The following is a 16,134-nucleotide window of genomic DNA, read 5'->3' on the forward strand; positions in this document are numbered from 1 at the left end:
AGGTCGGTAGTTGCCAGGTTCCAATTTGCTTCATTTTTTAAAGAGGGGAGTTACTCTTGCTATCTTAAAATCTTTTGGTACTTGGCCTTGTGTAATTGATAGGTTTATTATGTGCGTGATGATCGGGGCAATGATGGAGGCAGAGTCCCTGAGGAATCTGGAGGCAATATTATCAAGAACGGTGGCCTTGTTAGGGTGGAGCGCGCTCAATTTTTTAAACACCTCATCAGCTGTGACCATTTCTAATTTGAAATCATCGTTGGATACTCCTAGCTTTCTGTAGAAGGCTTTAATGTGTTCTACACCAAAGCGACCAGAGTGGTGGGACAGCTTGTTGACAAGAGTTGCGGCTATGCTGGTGAAAAAGATGTTAAGTCTGCTAGCTACCTCCATTTTGTCTGTAATGAGGGAGTCACCCTCCTGGATGCTGATGTTGGTGAGTCTTGTTTTAAGTTTCTGGCTGCAACCAGGAAGCTGGTTGTTAGCATGAAGACATAGGAAAAGTTAATTTACTTCTACAATGGCGGCAAGTATCAAAAGCCATTATATTTAGGTTGAAACAAATCAAATTTGCTAAAATGCAAGGATACAATGTTAGCATGCTAACATTAGCGTGACGACATAGGAAAAGTCAGCGTACTTCTAAAATGGTACCAAGTGTCGAAAGCCATGATTTTTAGGTTCATGCGAAAATGCTAGCATAAAACCTTAGCAAGAGAAGTTAGCATACCTTTAAGATGGCGCTAAGTATCGAAATACACGATTTATAGGTTTAAACATACACAAATAGCTAAAATGCTAGGGAAAGCGTCAGCACGCTAACATTAGCACGCTTTGTAGCATGTGAACGGGTGCTTGCTTCACAGCAGGCCCATAATAATTTAATTTACGTAGGGGAAAAATTGCTAAAGGAGCTGTTTGCAACTTGCTCCCAGTTACATTGAGCACAAAGCAGACAATATAACGAGAACAACATTGGCTATCTTATGTCACTTTTATTGGTTTAACAGAACATATTGGTTTTAAAACTGTCTATATTTTTCACAATTACTAACTTTGAGTAATAAAAAGGTTTACCGGCCCGAATGAAATGATTGGTGTAAATGGCGGTCACTCACCCTGTCTCGTCAACACGTACGCGCAGGGAGCGCGTGCACATATACAAAACCCAAAACCAGTGAAGTTGGCACGTTGTGTAAATCGTAAATAAAAACAGAATACAATGATTTGCAAATCCTTTTCAACCTATATTCAATTGAATATCCTGCAAACACAAGATACTTAACGTTCGAACTGGTAAACTTTGTTATTTTTTGCAAATATTAGCTCATTTGGAATTTGATGCCTGCAACATGTTTAAAAAAAGCTGGCACAAGTGGCAAAAAAGACTAATAAAGTTGAGGAATGTTCATCAAACACTTATTTGGAACATCCCACAGGTGAACAGGCTAATTGGGAACAGGTGGGTGCCATGATTGGGTATAAAAGCAGCTTCCATGAAATGCTCAGTCATTCACAAACAAGGATGAGGCGAGGGTCACCACTTTGTGAACAAATGCGTGAGCAAATTGTCCAACAGTTTAAAAACAACATTTCTCAACGAACTATTGCAAGGACTTTAGGGATTTCACCATCTACGGTCCGTAATATCATCAAAATATCTTCCATGCGGACTGGACACTGGCCAAGAGTTGGTGGACGGCCGAGGGTGAAGTCGGCTCGCTTGGTTGCTTTGTTGGGTCTGCTCCTGTCTCTGGCCATGCTCCCCCCGCCCCAGCAGACGATGGCGTGGAACACCGCAGAGGCCACCACAGTGTATATGTTTATTTGTGTTGTTGTTGTTTTACTTTTGTGGCTGCGTGTAGAAGTGGCTGGTTGCATCAGCTCTGCTCTTTTAATGTCTTTAATGTCCTTTGTGTTCTTTGATGTTTCCCTCTTATACACATGTTTATGTGTGCTATGGCTATATGCTTTTTTTCCCTCTTGGCCTCAGTCTGGACCCTCTCTCCAGGGGCCCAGGCTTGGACTGAATTCCAGCATCTGTGATGGTATGGGGGTGTATAACCCATGGGCATGGGTAACTTACACATCTGTGAAGGCACCATTAATGCTGAAAGGTACATACGGGTTTTGGAACAACATATGTTGCAATCCAAGCAACATTATCATGGATGCCCCTGCTTATTTCAGCAAGACAATGCCAAGCCACGTGTTACAACAGCAAGGCTTCATAGTAAAAGAGTGCAGGTACTAGACTGGCCTGCCTGTAGTCCAGACCTGTCTCCCCATGAAAATGTGTGGCGCAATATGAAGCCTAAAATACGACGACGTAGACCCCGCACTGTTGAACAACTTAAGCTGTACATCAAGCAAGAATGGGAAATAATTCCACCTGAAAAACTTAAAAAATTGGTCTCTTCAGTTCCCAAACGTTTACTGAGTGTTGTTAAAAGGAAAGGCCATGTAACACAGTGGTAAAAATGTTTCTGTGCCAACTGTTTTGCAATGTGTTGCTGCCATTAAATTTTAAGTTTATGATTATTTAGGGGCGGCGTGGCGAAGTTAGTAGAGTGGCCGTGCCAGCAATCGGAGGGTTGCTGGTTACTGGGGTTAAATCCCCACCTTCTACCATCCTAGTCACGTCCGTTGTGTCCTTGGGCAAGACACTTCACCCTTGCTCCTGATGGCTGCTGGTTAGCGCCTTGCATGGCAGCTCCCGCCATCAGTGTGTGAATGTGTGTGTGAATGCGTGAATGTGGAAATACTGTCAAAGCGCTTTGAGTACCTTGAAGGTAGAAAAGCGCTATACAAGTATAACCCATTTATCATTTATTATTTGCAAAAACAAATTAAGTTTCTCAGTTCGAACATTAAAGGCCTACTGAAACCCACTACTACCGACCACGCAGTCTGATAGTTTATACATCAATGATGAAATCTTAACATTGCAACACATGCCAATACGGCCGGGTTAACTTATAAAGTGCAATTTTAAATTTCCTGCAAAACTTCCGGTTGAAAACGTCTATGTATAATGACGTTTGCGCGTGACGTCGATGGTTGAAACGGAAGTATTCGGACACATTGTATCCCAATACAAACAGCTCTGTTTTCATCGCAAAATTCCACAGTATTCTGGACATCTGTCTTGGTGAATCTTTTGCAATTTTTTTAATGAACAATGGAGACTGCAAAGAAGAAAGCTGTAGGTGGGATCGGTGTATTAGCAGCAACACAACCAGGAGGACTTTGAGTTGGATATCCGACGCTAGCCGCCGACCGCATCGATGATCGGGTGAAGTCCTTCGTCGCGCCGTCGATCGCTGGAACACAGGTGAGTACGGATGTTGATGAGCAGATGAGGGCTGGCGTAGGTGGAGCGCTAATGTTTTTATCATAGCTCTGACGAGGTCCCGTAGCTAAGTTAGCTTCAATGGCGTCGTTAGCAACAGCATTGCTAGGCTTCGACAGGCGGCACAGCATTAACCGTGTAGTTACAGGTCCAGTGTTTGGTTCGGTGTTTCCTGATAGTAGTATTGTTGATCTTCTGTCTATCCTTCCAGTCAGGGGCTTATTTCTTTTGTTTCTATCTGCATTTAAGCACGATGCTATCACGTTAGCTTTGTAGCTAAAGTGCTTCACCGATGTATTGTCGTGGAGATAAAAGTCACTGTGAATGTCCATTTCGCGTTCTCGACTCTCATTTTTAAGAGGACTTAGTATCCGAGGTGGTTTAAAACACAAATCCGTGATCCACAATAGAAAAAGGAGAAAGTGTGGAATCCAATAAGCCCATTTACCTAAGTTACGGTCAGAGCGAAAAAAGATACATCCTGCACTGCACTCTAATCCTTCACTCTCACGTTCCTCATGCACGAATCTTTCATCCATCCATCCATCCATTTTCTACCGCTTATTCCCTTCAGGGTCGCGGGGGGCGCTGGAGCCTATCTCAGCTACAATCGGGCGGAAGGCGGGGTACACCCTGGACAAGTCGCCACCTCATCGCAGACGAATCTTTCATCCTCGCTCAAATTAATGGGGTAATCGTCGCTTTCTCAGTCCGAATCACTCTCGCTGCTGGTGTAAACAATGGGGAAATGTGAGGAGCCCGTCAACCTGCGACGTCACACTACTTCCGGTACAGGCAAGGCTTTTTTTATCAGCGACCAAAAGTTGCGAACTTTATCGTTGATGTTCTCTACTAAATCCTTTCAGCAAAAATATCGCGAAATTATCAAGTATGACGCATAGAATGGATCTGCTATCCCCGTTTAAATAAAAAAAATTCATTTCAGTAGGCCTTTAAAATCTTGTCTTTGCAGTCTATTCAATTAAATATAACTTGAAAAGGATTTGCAAATCATTTTTTTCTGTTTTAATTTACGATTTACACAACGTGCCAACTTTACTGGTTTTGGGTTTTGTATATACGTACGTAGTTACGTCATTACGTCCTACAACCCGTAAGAGGGCGGAATATAACATTGGAAAGTGAGCTACATCTGTATAAATGTTGCAAACTGCTCCTTTAACTGAATATTCCAGTCACAAACGATGGGTTTTAAGGCATGATATGAATGGACAAAATATCTACAAAAATGTGTTACAAATTAGATGAAAAAGGAAAACACCGTAAAAGCAAAGTTGTTTAGTACAATTAGAATCAGGCGCCATCTAGTGGTAAGTAACATAACACTATGGTGTACCATTATGTACTTTTCTATGGGTATTTAGATAGCAATGAAGTACACTCCAAAACTATTACATGCACACCTGAGGGTTATATAAAGAAAATGCAATGCAAATGTTAGTTTTGGCACTGAAGTGGTTCACCTGATCTTTTGATGATCTCCCACACAGCTGCAGGCGTGGCAGGCACCATGGATCTCTGGTCAAGACACAGCTTGCCAATATTCACAATATGGAAGCCATCCACATCTTTCTCTGGAGCAATGGCATTACACACTGCCCTTTCGTTGATGTGATCTAAAAAAAAAAGCGGGCATGGATACAATTTATTTTGAAAGCACTGCAGAAAGCCAAGTTTTATAGGCGATTATAGTAAATGATCATCTTCAAAGTGATGCCAGCGATGCGTTTGTGTTTACCAGGAAGTGGCAGCTGCACCAACAGACCGCTGACACGCCAGTCTCGGTTCATCTTGTCAATTAGATCCAGCAGTTCCTCCTGAGAGACGGAGCTGGGTCGCAGCACCGTGTCACTGGAGATACCTAGCATGTGCACACACATTGCATAAAGAGCATTCAAAAATATAGTCATGCATGGTGGTTTGCTGCTCTCTGTTTATCCCAAAGATGTCCAAAGTGCAGTCCGGGAGCCATTTGCGGCCCACGGCACGTTCTAAAAAAACATAAAACAGTGGAATAAAAGACCATAACGACAAAAAGTTGCAATGTTCATTCTAATAACACAAAGCTGTCTTGCAGTCTGTTTTTTTCCCTTCAAAACTGTCAGTGCTCTAAAACAATTATGAATCAAAATCAATGGCATTATGAATTATTGACCCTTAAAGCTCTAATTACTTCACAGCAAATATTCCATTTTGAAAATGTTACTTTGACAAAAAAAAAGCATTAAACATAAGAGAACATAAAAAAATTATAAAAATGTATAAATCGACAAATAGTAACCAGAGGCAGGTGTGTGCAATATGCAGTCATGGCAACAGAAACAAACAAACTCAAGAGGTGCTGAAAACACAAGTGACTTGAAAAACGTAAACAGAATATGATCCGGGCATCGGATCATAACAGTAACACTTTTATGAGTTGCCCCTTTTGGATCCTAAACAATTTCAGTGGGGTTGTTTTAAACTGTCATTGCTAAAAAAATATATATGAATCAAAATAAATATTATGAATTATTGACCTGCTGTATAAAATGAAGGCTCCAATTACTTCACATCAAATATTCCACTTTCAAATATTTGTTGGCCAAAATATTGTATAATTTGTGGGTTTACCATAAAAAATAAAAAAAATTCTATGACAAAAAAGGCATTAAACATTAAAGAACATAAAACAATTATAAAAAACTATAATCTGAAATTGATCTAAAAATGTTTGCATTAAAAGTTAAAAAATATATTATTAACTTTGAATTTATTTGTAACACTTTTATGAGTTAACCCTTTTGGATCTTAAATAATTTCAGTGGGGTTGTTTTAAACTGTCATTGCTAAGAAAAACAATTAAAAAAATATGAATCAAAATAAATGTTATGAATTATTGACCTGATGTATTGAATGAAGGCTCCTACTTCACATCAATTATTCCACCTTGAAATATTTTTGGCCCAAAATATTGCATAATTTGTGGGTTTACCATAAAAAAAACTTTTTTTTCTAAAAAAAAAAAAAAGGCATTAAACATTAGAGAACTTGAAAAATTATAGAAACCTATAATCTGAAGTTCATCTAAAAAATGTTTGCATTGAAAGTTAAATATATTTTTAACTTTGAATTTATTTGTAACACTTTTATGAGTTGACCCTTTTGGATCCTAAATCATTTCAGTGGGGTTGTTTTAAACTGTCATTGCTAAAAAAAATGTAAAAAAAAATGAATCAAAATAAATGTTATGAATTATCCCCAGGTGCATGTGAGTGTGAATGTTGTCTGTTTATCTGTGTTGGCCTTGCAATGAGGTGTTGCAATGAGGTGGCGACTTGTCCAGGGTGTACCCCGCCTTCCGCCCGAATGCAGCTGAGATAGGCTCCAGCACCCCCCGCGATCCCAAAAGGGACAAGCGGTAGAAAATGGATGGATGGATGGTTATGAATTATTGACCTGCTTATTGAATGAAGGCTTCTATTACTTCACATCAAATATTCCACCTTGAAATATTTTTGGGCCAAAATATTGCATAGTTTGTGGGTTTACCATAAAAAAATAAAATAAAAAAATTCTATGACAAAAAAGGCATTAAACATTAGAGAACTTAAAAAATTATAAAAACCTATAATCTGAAGTTGATCTAAAAAAATGTTGCATTGAAAGTTAAAAAATATATTTTTAACTTTGAATTTATTTGTAACACTTTTATTAGTTGACCCTTTTGGATCCCAAATGATTTCAGTGGGGTTGTTTTAAACTGTCATTGCTAAAATCAAATAATGAATCAAAATTAATATTATTGACCTACTGTATTGAATGAAGGCTCCAATTACTTCACATCAAATATTCCATTTTGAAATATTTTTGGGACAAAATATTGCATATTGTGTGGGTTTACCATAAAAAAAACATTTTTTTCTGTGACAAAAAAAGGCATTAAACATTGGAGAACATAAAAAAAATATAAAAACTTATAATCGACAAATAGACCTGAAGTTGATCTAAAAAAATTTGCATTGAAAGTTAAAAATAATATTTTTAACTTTGAATTTATCTGTAACACTTTTATGAGTTGACCCTTTTGGATCCCTAAGAATTTCAGTGGGGTTGTTTTAAACTGTCATTGCTAAAAAAAAATAATGAATCAAAATAAATGTTATGAATTATTGACCTACTGTATTGAATGAAGGCTTCAATTACTTCACATCAAATATTCCACTTTGAAATATTTTGGGGGAAGAATATTGCGTATTTTGTGTGTTTGCCATACAAAACAACATTTCTATGACAAAAAAGGCATTAAACAAACAAAAAAAAATCATTAAAAAAATAAATAAAATCACTTGATTTAGATTTAAGCATTGGAAAGTAAAAAAATTTATATGTAAATCAAAAGACTTATTAACACTTTTATGAGTTGGGCCCTTTTGCATCACTAAGAATTTTAGTGGAGTTTGTTTAAAAAAAATAGTTTTTTATCAAAATCAATGTTATAAATTATTGACCTATTTCAAAACTCCAATCTAACATGAAATATATGACTTTGAAATATTTTTTCAGAAAAAAATTGCATATTTACAATTTTTGCCATAAAAAACAGGATTTTCTTTAACCAAAAGAGCATAAAACAACATTTTATTTTAAATCGACTAATAGATCTGAAGTCGATCAAAAGGTTTAAGCATTGAAAAAAAATCAATACATTACTTATTTATAACATTTTTAGGACTGAGACCCTTCCGAGTTCCTTGGACCAAACTTGGGGAAAGCTCTAAAGGTTAAAAAAATCGATATATTGTATTGGTTTTGAAAATGATAAATATCAAAGTGGCCCCCACATGTTCGGAAAAAAGTTTGGACACCTCAGCTTTATCCTATCAAGTCCATGCATGCCTGCAGCAGTGTGATCAGTCATAAAATGTGTGTATCTGACCCAAAGTGCTCGCAGCCTGGGTCTTGTTCCTCACGTAGGTGCGACTGGCCGGGTCGTCCCCCACGAAGACCACGCCGAGATGAGGTCTCATGTTACCCTGAGCGACGAACTCCTCCACGTCACGCTGGATTTCTCTGTGAAGTTGACGAGCTAACGCCGTCCCCGAAATCACCACAGCGGCATGCCTGGAGAGGAAGCACAAAGGTTGACGCTTTAAATGTAGAGATACTGTGGACCCTCGATTTACGAACACCTCTATTTGCAAACTTTTCGATTTACAGTAGAGATGTCCGATAATGGCTTTTTTGCCGATATCCGATATTTCGATATTGTCCAACTCTTAATTACCAAATCCGATATCAACCGATACCGATATATATACAGCCATGGAATTAACACATTATTATGCCTAATTCTGTTGTGATGCCCCGCTGGATGCATTAAACAATGTAACAAGGTTTTCCAAAATAAATCAACTCAAGTTATGGAAAAAAGTGCCAACATGGCACTGCCATATTTATTATTGAAGTCACAAAGTGCATTATTTTTTTTAACATGCCTCAAAACAGCAGCTTGGAATTTGGGACATGCTCTACCTGAGATAATCCTGATACTCACTACAACTATGGGAAATACTATACTTTGACTTTCCCAAAGTGCTTTTTTTTTTTTAACATGCCTCAAAATAACAACTACAAAAACAATGAAGGCACACAGTTTGAGTCCAGAGTATACTAGAGTAATAAAGTAAACAATAACATAGTCCTCATTTAGTGCAAGACTGCCTGGCATACTGTATAACAGTATAAACTGGGCTCAATCTGCCCTTCTCTAACGTATCTGTATGACTAACACAAATGTGCTGCAAGCTAGTGGTGAGTGCTTGAAGTGGCCTAGCAGTCAGTCAGAGCTTCTGAAATGCTGCGTTGAGACAGGGCACCTCCGTTCAGCGCAAGCTGCAAAGTGTGCGCCATGCAGGGCAGACTAGCCATCGTAGCTTTTGCCATATTGCGTGCGTTGTCCCTGACCACAACGTGGGCTTTCGCCTTGGGGTGGTTTTTGTTGTATTTTTGTTTTTTCTCGGCGGAGTCTTTAAGCGACAACTGTGTGGTACTACTTTTTTTCGCTGTTTGCTTTTCATCCATCTTCCGCTTGTATTCATCGTGTATCTTCTTATGATTCTTGAAGAGGTGGGAGATCAAATTGCTCGTATTAAAGGAAGACGTCTTGGTTCCTCCTCGCATAACCAACTTGTTGCAGTCATTGCATTGCCAGTTTTTTATCCATCAGACACACTTTAAAATAATCCCAAACCATAGACATGGTGTCGTTAGTCAGTCACCGAGCGAGCTCGCTTGTTAGCCACGGCTACAGCAGCGGCAACAACACACTCTTGTTGTTGTTATGCTCCGCTCACGGTGGTTTGATGAGGTCATCAAGCGTCGCCAGTAAACCTCTCATGCTGCAGTCGTTAACTCCTGTGTTGTGTGTGGGAGAGGGAATGGGGGAGGGGCTGCTGACTGGGAGACACGACTGCTCTTTACTTCTCCCTACGTCCGTGTACCGCTCCGTACAGCGGCGTTTTAAAAAGTCATTAATTTTACTTTTTGAAACCGATACCGATAATTTCCGATATTAAATTTTAAAGCATTTATCGGCCAATAATATCGGCAGGCCGATATTATCGGACATCTCTAATTCACAAACGTTTAGATCATGCCGAATATGCCTCTGTGTGCAAACACTTTGTTCATTCATTTTGTGCACACATGCGCACACATGGCCCCTTCAACCCGCCCCCTCCCTTCTCTCCCTTTTTCTGCTTGTTTCTCCCCAGCTGACAATAGGACCTTTGCTGATAATGTAATTTAAGTAGGTTTTACTTTTTAAAATGTTTGTTATTGTAGCAATATGGTTGATAAAGTTTGTGATTTCTGATAGTTTGTGAGGGCAACAAAGGGTGCCCGGTTCCGGTCTGCCGTGAGTGACTGCTCGCTGACTGCTCTCTGTTGCTGTTGCGAAAAAGCTAAGTATCGTTCTATCTGTGTGCTTTTAATTGTTTTACAGCTTTCTTTACTACTTCCCAAACATACTTAGTAGTCTTATTTAACTTGCAAATCACCCGATCTCTGTCTCACCACCCCTCCCTCAGCTAGCTAGCTGCTAAACTAACGAAGCTAGCACGGAGAAAGGCGGCGTCGGTCTCAAGGAATCTGCTCCCGCACATCGGGACCACTTGTCACGGCCAGGGCGCATTCCAATGCGCCCTCATCTTTTCATCCTGACGAGCGCACCGCGGGCCACGCCCACATGCGCTCTCTCCGCTGACAGCGCACTCGGACACGCCCCCGCTCACGCTGAGCGCAGCACGCCCACGCAGCGACAAGCCTGCACGCAATTGCCTATTCGCACACCTGGGACTGATGAGGGCGAGCTGGATAAAGGACCAGTGGACCCATGGATCCACGCAGGAACTTAGTTCTCAAATGGTGTACCGTTAGCAACAAGCTTTATGCTCTATTCGTGTTTCCTCTCCGTGGCTTGATTTGTCCCTTATCTTCTCCCGTGTCCCCGCAGTACCCTCCGTCGCCTGGAAAGTGAGCTGTGCGTCTCACTTTTCCCTGGATCTCCCTCTGGACTCTGACTGCCTCCTTCGTTCCTCGACTTCTCGCTCGCCCCTGAATTCTGACGCCTCGCTCTCGCCCCGGATCATCTGCCTGCCCCATGGACTTCCGTGTTCTATCGCTCTCACCAACATTTTGCGGTAAAACCCTCCAGTTAAATACTACACATAGTCTTACACCATACACACTCTTGGATCTAGTTCACACTCCATTTCCTTAGTTTATATTATTATTGTTTTATTATTATATATATACTATATATATATAATACATCTTTGTATGTACTGCCCCCTGGTGTCTGAGCCGTCACCTCCCCTTTAGTAAACCATAACACCACTTCCCTGAAGACAGCAAGAACTTCACTCGGTGACAGAAAATACCCTGAATATGGCTCCCTGCGCTTCGTGCACCGTTCTCATGGAAAGGCTGGCTCTGCTAGAGGGCCGTGTCCGCCAGTTAGAGCAGAGTAATCTTGTAACTTTAGATGTTGCGGACACATCTGCTAGTGTTAGTTGTAGCGAGCTAACTAGCCCAGCTTATAGCAGCCCTAAGCGGCCTATAAACAACAATGAACCGGTTGAGACGCATAATAGATTCAGCCCTTTAGCTAGTCCTACACCCCAGTCTACCGGGCACCACACCTTAGTCATAGGGGACTCCATCACCCGAAACATAAAGCTTAGCAAACCAGCCACAATTAAGTGTATTCCCGGGGCCAGAGCACCTGACATTGAAGCTAATCTTAGGGAGCTAACTCGCAACAGGCCTAGTAAACATGTACGACAGGCTAATCGCAGCACAAGTTATGCGAACATAGTAGTACACGTTGGCTCCAATGACACTAGGATGAGACAGTCAGAGATTACAAAGAGGAACATAGCTAGGACTTGTAATCTCGCTAGAAAGATGTCCAGGCATCGAGTAATTATCTCTGGCCCCCTGCCTGCGAGAGGCAATGATGAGAGATATAGCAGGTGAGTCTCACTTAACAAGTGGCTGGCTAGTTTTTGTAGACAACAGGGACTAACCTTTATTGATAATTGGCCCTCTTTCTGGGGCAAACCGGGCCTGTTGATGAGAGACGGCCTTCACCCTAACCAGGAAGGCGCCATCATCCTGTCTAGGAACATAGATTTTTGTTTGAGTCACACTTGACTAACTACACTAGAGCAAGCCCGGTCACAGGCAATTACAGAATCTGTTAGTCCGGGTGAGGAGTCAGTTAAACTAGAACTAGCCAGCGCCAGGCTGGAAAATCCCTGCACACATAGCATTTTTCCTAGAACAGGGGTCACCAACGCAGGTAGCCCGTAAGGACCAGATGAGTCACCCGCTGGCCTGTTCTAAAAATAGCTCAAATAGCAGCACTTACCAGTGAGCTGGCATTTACAGAGAAAAAAAGTGCTGCACTTTCCCTCTGTGCAAATGGTGCTGAAAGACAATGCTTCTGCATCTGAGGCTTTTGACAAAGTTGCAGAAAAGTACTCTCAGGTCATAAACAGAGTTGGGCAAGAGTTGGAGAATAGGTTTTGTGACCTGGATCAGCTTGAGCCATGTGTCGTTCATTTCTAATTCTTTCATGAACGTGGACATATCATGCATTGCTGAGCAGTTAAGTGCAACATTCAGCCTGGATGCTGAACAGGTGGAGATTGAAATTGTAACACTGCAAAATTACCTCCACCTCAAAGCCCACCAGGCTGCACCATATTTTTGGTGCCTTGTTGACACAGAAAAGTACAGTGGTGTATGCGCAGCAGCTATGAAGGTTGCAAGCCTGTTTGGTTCAACTTATCTTTGTGAATCAGCCTTTTCTGACATGAACTTCATCAAGAACAAACACAGAACAAGCCTCATTGATGCACATCTGCAAGACTCACTCAGAGTTGCAGCGTCAAGTTACACACAAGAGTACAACACACTAGTTAACAGCATGCAATGCCAGGCTTCCCACTAACTGACAAAGAAACAGATAACAGATTTATTGTCCAGTTCCAAGTGTGACATGATTTATTTAAAAATTTGAGAGTTGACTTTTGCATTTTACATGAGTTATTATTTGTACAAACATGGTGCAAAGTAATACATGATTTGTTAAAAAATGTTAGTGGCTAGCTAGTTAAAATGGGATATTGTGATTTCACAAGACTGTCTTCTCCCCGTGACTGCATGGGTTCCCTCCGGGTACTCCGGCTTCCTCCCACCTCCTAAGACATGCACCTGGGGATAGGTTGATTGGCAACACTAAATTGGCCCTAGTGTGTGAATGTGAGTGTGAATGTTGTCTGTCTATCTGTGTTGGCCTTGCGATGAGGTGGCGACTTGTCCAGGGTGTAGCCCGCCTTCCGCCCGGATGCAGCTGAGTTAGGCTCCAGCGCCCCCCGCGACCCCGAAGGGAATAAGCGGTAGAAAATGGATGGATGGATGGATGTCTTAGAAGTGATCATTTGAAAATGTTCAATTTGAAAAATGTGCACTTAGAGAAAATATAAAAATAAAGTGTTGCATATTGATATTTATCTGTTTCTATATATATTTATTGTGAGAAATCATTAAGATGATCAGTGTTTCCACAAAGATAAATATCATTAATTATTAATAATAACATAGAGTTAAAGGTAAATTGAGCAAATTGGCTATTTGTGGCAGTTTATTTAAGTGTGTATCAAACTGGTAGCCCTTCACATTAATCAGTACCCAAGAAGTAGCTCTTGGTTTCAAAAAGGTTGGTGACCCCTGTCCTAGAATAATGCACAACTCACATAATGTTTTTTCTGCAGTGACTGTGCCAGAGGTGGACATGCATTCTACTGAGGTGGCAAATTATGATGCGTTCAGTGTATCACAGCACCAAGCAAACAATCTGAAAATTCCCGTCATATCAATTCCTAGATATGGTCGAAATTATTTAAAGCGCACTACGCAAAATAAACGCAACATTATTAATATTGCTACTACGGATAATTTTAACAAAAACTCCTCAAAACAGACCACTACCTATGATATGGGCTTTTTAAACATAAAATCATTGTCTCCCAAAACGTTATTAGTTAATGAGGTCATTAGACAACAATCTTAACGTCATTGGTCTCAGCGAAACCTGGCTCAAACCAGACGATTTTTTTGCGCTGAATGAGGCATCTCCTCCTAACTATACGAATGTGCATATTGCCCGTCCCCTTAAAAGGGGTGGGGGGGTCGCACTAATATACAATGAAAACTTTAACCTTACCTCTAACCTAAGTAATAAATATAAATCGTTTGAGGTGCTTACTATGAGGTCTGTCGCACCGCTGCCTCTCTACATGGCTGTTATCTACCGCCCCCCAGGGCCCTATTCGGACTTTATCAGTGAATTCTCAGAGTTTGTCGCTGATCTAATGACGCACGCCGACAATATAATCATAATGGGGGACTTTAATATCCATATGAATACCCCATCGGACCCTACATGCGTGGCGCTCCAGACTATATTTGATAGCTGTGGTCTTACACAAATAATAAATGTATCGCAACGGTAATACGATAGATCTAGTGCTTGTCAGGGGGTCACCACCTCCAAAGTTATGATACTCCCATATACTAAAGTGATGTCCGATCATTACCTTATACAATTAGTTCTGACTCATTGTCAACAAGCTAATAATAATAATAACTGCTTTAGCAGCCGCAACATTAATGCTGCCACAACGATGACTCTTGCTGGCCTACTGCCTTCGGTAATGGCACCATTCCCAAATTACAGTATGTGGGCTCTATTGATAACCTCACTAACAACTTTAACGATGCCCTGCGCGAAACCATTGATAGTATAGCACCGCTAAAGCTAAAAAGGGCCCCTAAAAGGCGTACCCCATGGTTTACAGAAGAAACTAGAGCTCTTAAATTATCATGTAGAAAGCTGGAACTTAAATGGCGCGCGACTAAACTTGAGGTTTTCTATCAAGCATGGAGTGATAGTTTAATAATTTGTAAACGCATGCTTACCTTAGTTAAAACTAAATACTACTCAAATCTCATCCGCCTCAACAAAAACGATCCTAAATATTTGTTCAGTACAGTAGCATCGCTAACCCAACAAGAGACTCCTCCCTGTAGCTCCACCCACTCGGCAGATGACTTTATGAATTTCTTTAATAAAACAAATAACATGTTTACTTGACCCACTTCCTGAGAAACTTATCAAGGAGCTTTTTGTAATATTAGGTCCATCATTGCTAAATATTATAAACTTATCACTTTCCTGTGGCACTGTTCTAGCATTCAAAAAAGCGGTTATTCATCCACTGCTCAAAAGACCTAACCTCGATCCTGACCTCATGGTAAACTACCGGCCGGTGTCCCACCTTCCGTTTATTTCGAAAATCCTCGAAAAAATTGTTGCACGGCAGCTAAATGAACACTTAGCATCTAACAATCTCTGTAAACCCTTTCAATCCGGTTTCAGGGCAAATCACTCTACGGAGACAGCCCTCGCAAAAATGACTAATGAGCTATTGCTAACGATGGATTCTGATGCGTCATCTATGTTGCTGCTTCTTGATCTTAGCCCTGCTTTCGATACCGTCGATCATAATATTTTATTAGAGCGTATCAAAACACGTATTGGTATGTCAGACTGAGCCTTGTCTTGGTTTAACTCTTATCTTACTAACAGGATGCAGTGCGTCTCCCATAACAATGTGACATCGGACTATGTTAAGGTAACGTGTGGAGTTCCCCAGGGTTCAGTTCTTGGCCCTGCACTCTTTAGTATCTACATGCTGCCGCTAAGCGACATCATACGCAAATATGGTGTTAGCTTTCACTGTTATGCTGATGACACCCAACTCTACATGCCCCTAAAGCTGACCAACACGCCGGATTGTAGTCAGCTGGAGGCGTAGTCCGCTAACTTTTTGCAACTCAGCGCTAAGAAAACGGAAATGTTGATTATCGGTCCTGCTAGACACCGACACCTATTTATTAATACCACCTTAACATTTGACAACCAAACAATTACATAAGGCAACTCGGTAAAGAATCTGGGTATTATCTTCGACTCAACTCTCTCGTTTGAGTCACACATTAAGAGTGTTACTACAACGGCCTTCTTTCATCTCCGTAGTATCGCTAAAATTTGTTCCATTTTGTCCACTAGCGACGCTGAGATCATTATTCATGCATTCGTCTCGTCTCGATTGCTGTAACATATTATTTTAGGGTCTCCCTATGTCTAG

The 16,134-nt window shown here is 40.8% G+C and overlaps 1 protein-coding gene across 4 annotated transcripts in view; it reads right to left on the reverse strand.

The window, feature by feature from the left end:
- The window catches only part of LOC133652242 (bifunctional methylenetetrahydrofolate dehydrogenase/cyclohydrolase 2, mitochondrial-like), a 57,454-nt gene that overhangs the window by 34,591 nt on the left and 6,729 nt on the right, over positions 1 to 16,134 (reverse strand). For 3 of the 4 annotated variants that reach the window (XM_062050767.1, XM_062050766.1, XM_062050765.1), the window contains exons 2-4: positions 8,292 to 8,476; positions 5,112 to 5,234; positions 4,837 to 4,989 (exon numbers count right to left, since the gene is read on the reverse strand). In XM_062050767.1, the coding sequence (XP_061906751.1) occupies positions 4,837 to 4,989; positions 5,112 to 5,234; positions 8,292 to 8,476 (461 nt within the window). Of the gene's footprint in view, positions 1 to 4,836; positions 4,990 to 5,111; positions 5,235 to 8,291; positions 8,477 to 12,287; positions 12,317 to 16,134 lie in introns of those variants that run through there. The other variant, XM_062050768.1, reaches the window with a different exon arrangement.

The sequence above is a fragment of the Entelurus aequoreus genome, linkage group LG06 (genome assembly GCF_033978785.1).
Source record: "Entelurus aequoreus isolate RoL-2023_Sb linkage group LG06, RoL_Eaeq_v1.1, whole genome shotgun sequence".
Lineage (NCBI taxonomy): Eukaryota > Metazoa > Chordata > Actinopteri > Syngnathiformes > Syngnathidae > Entelurus > Entelurus aequoreus.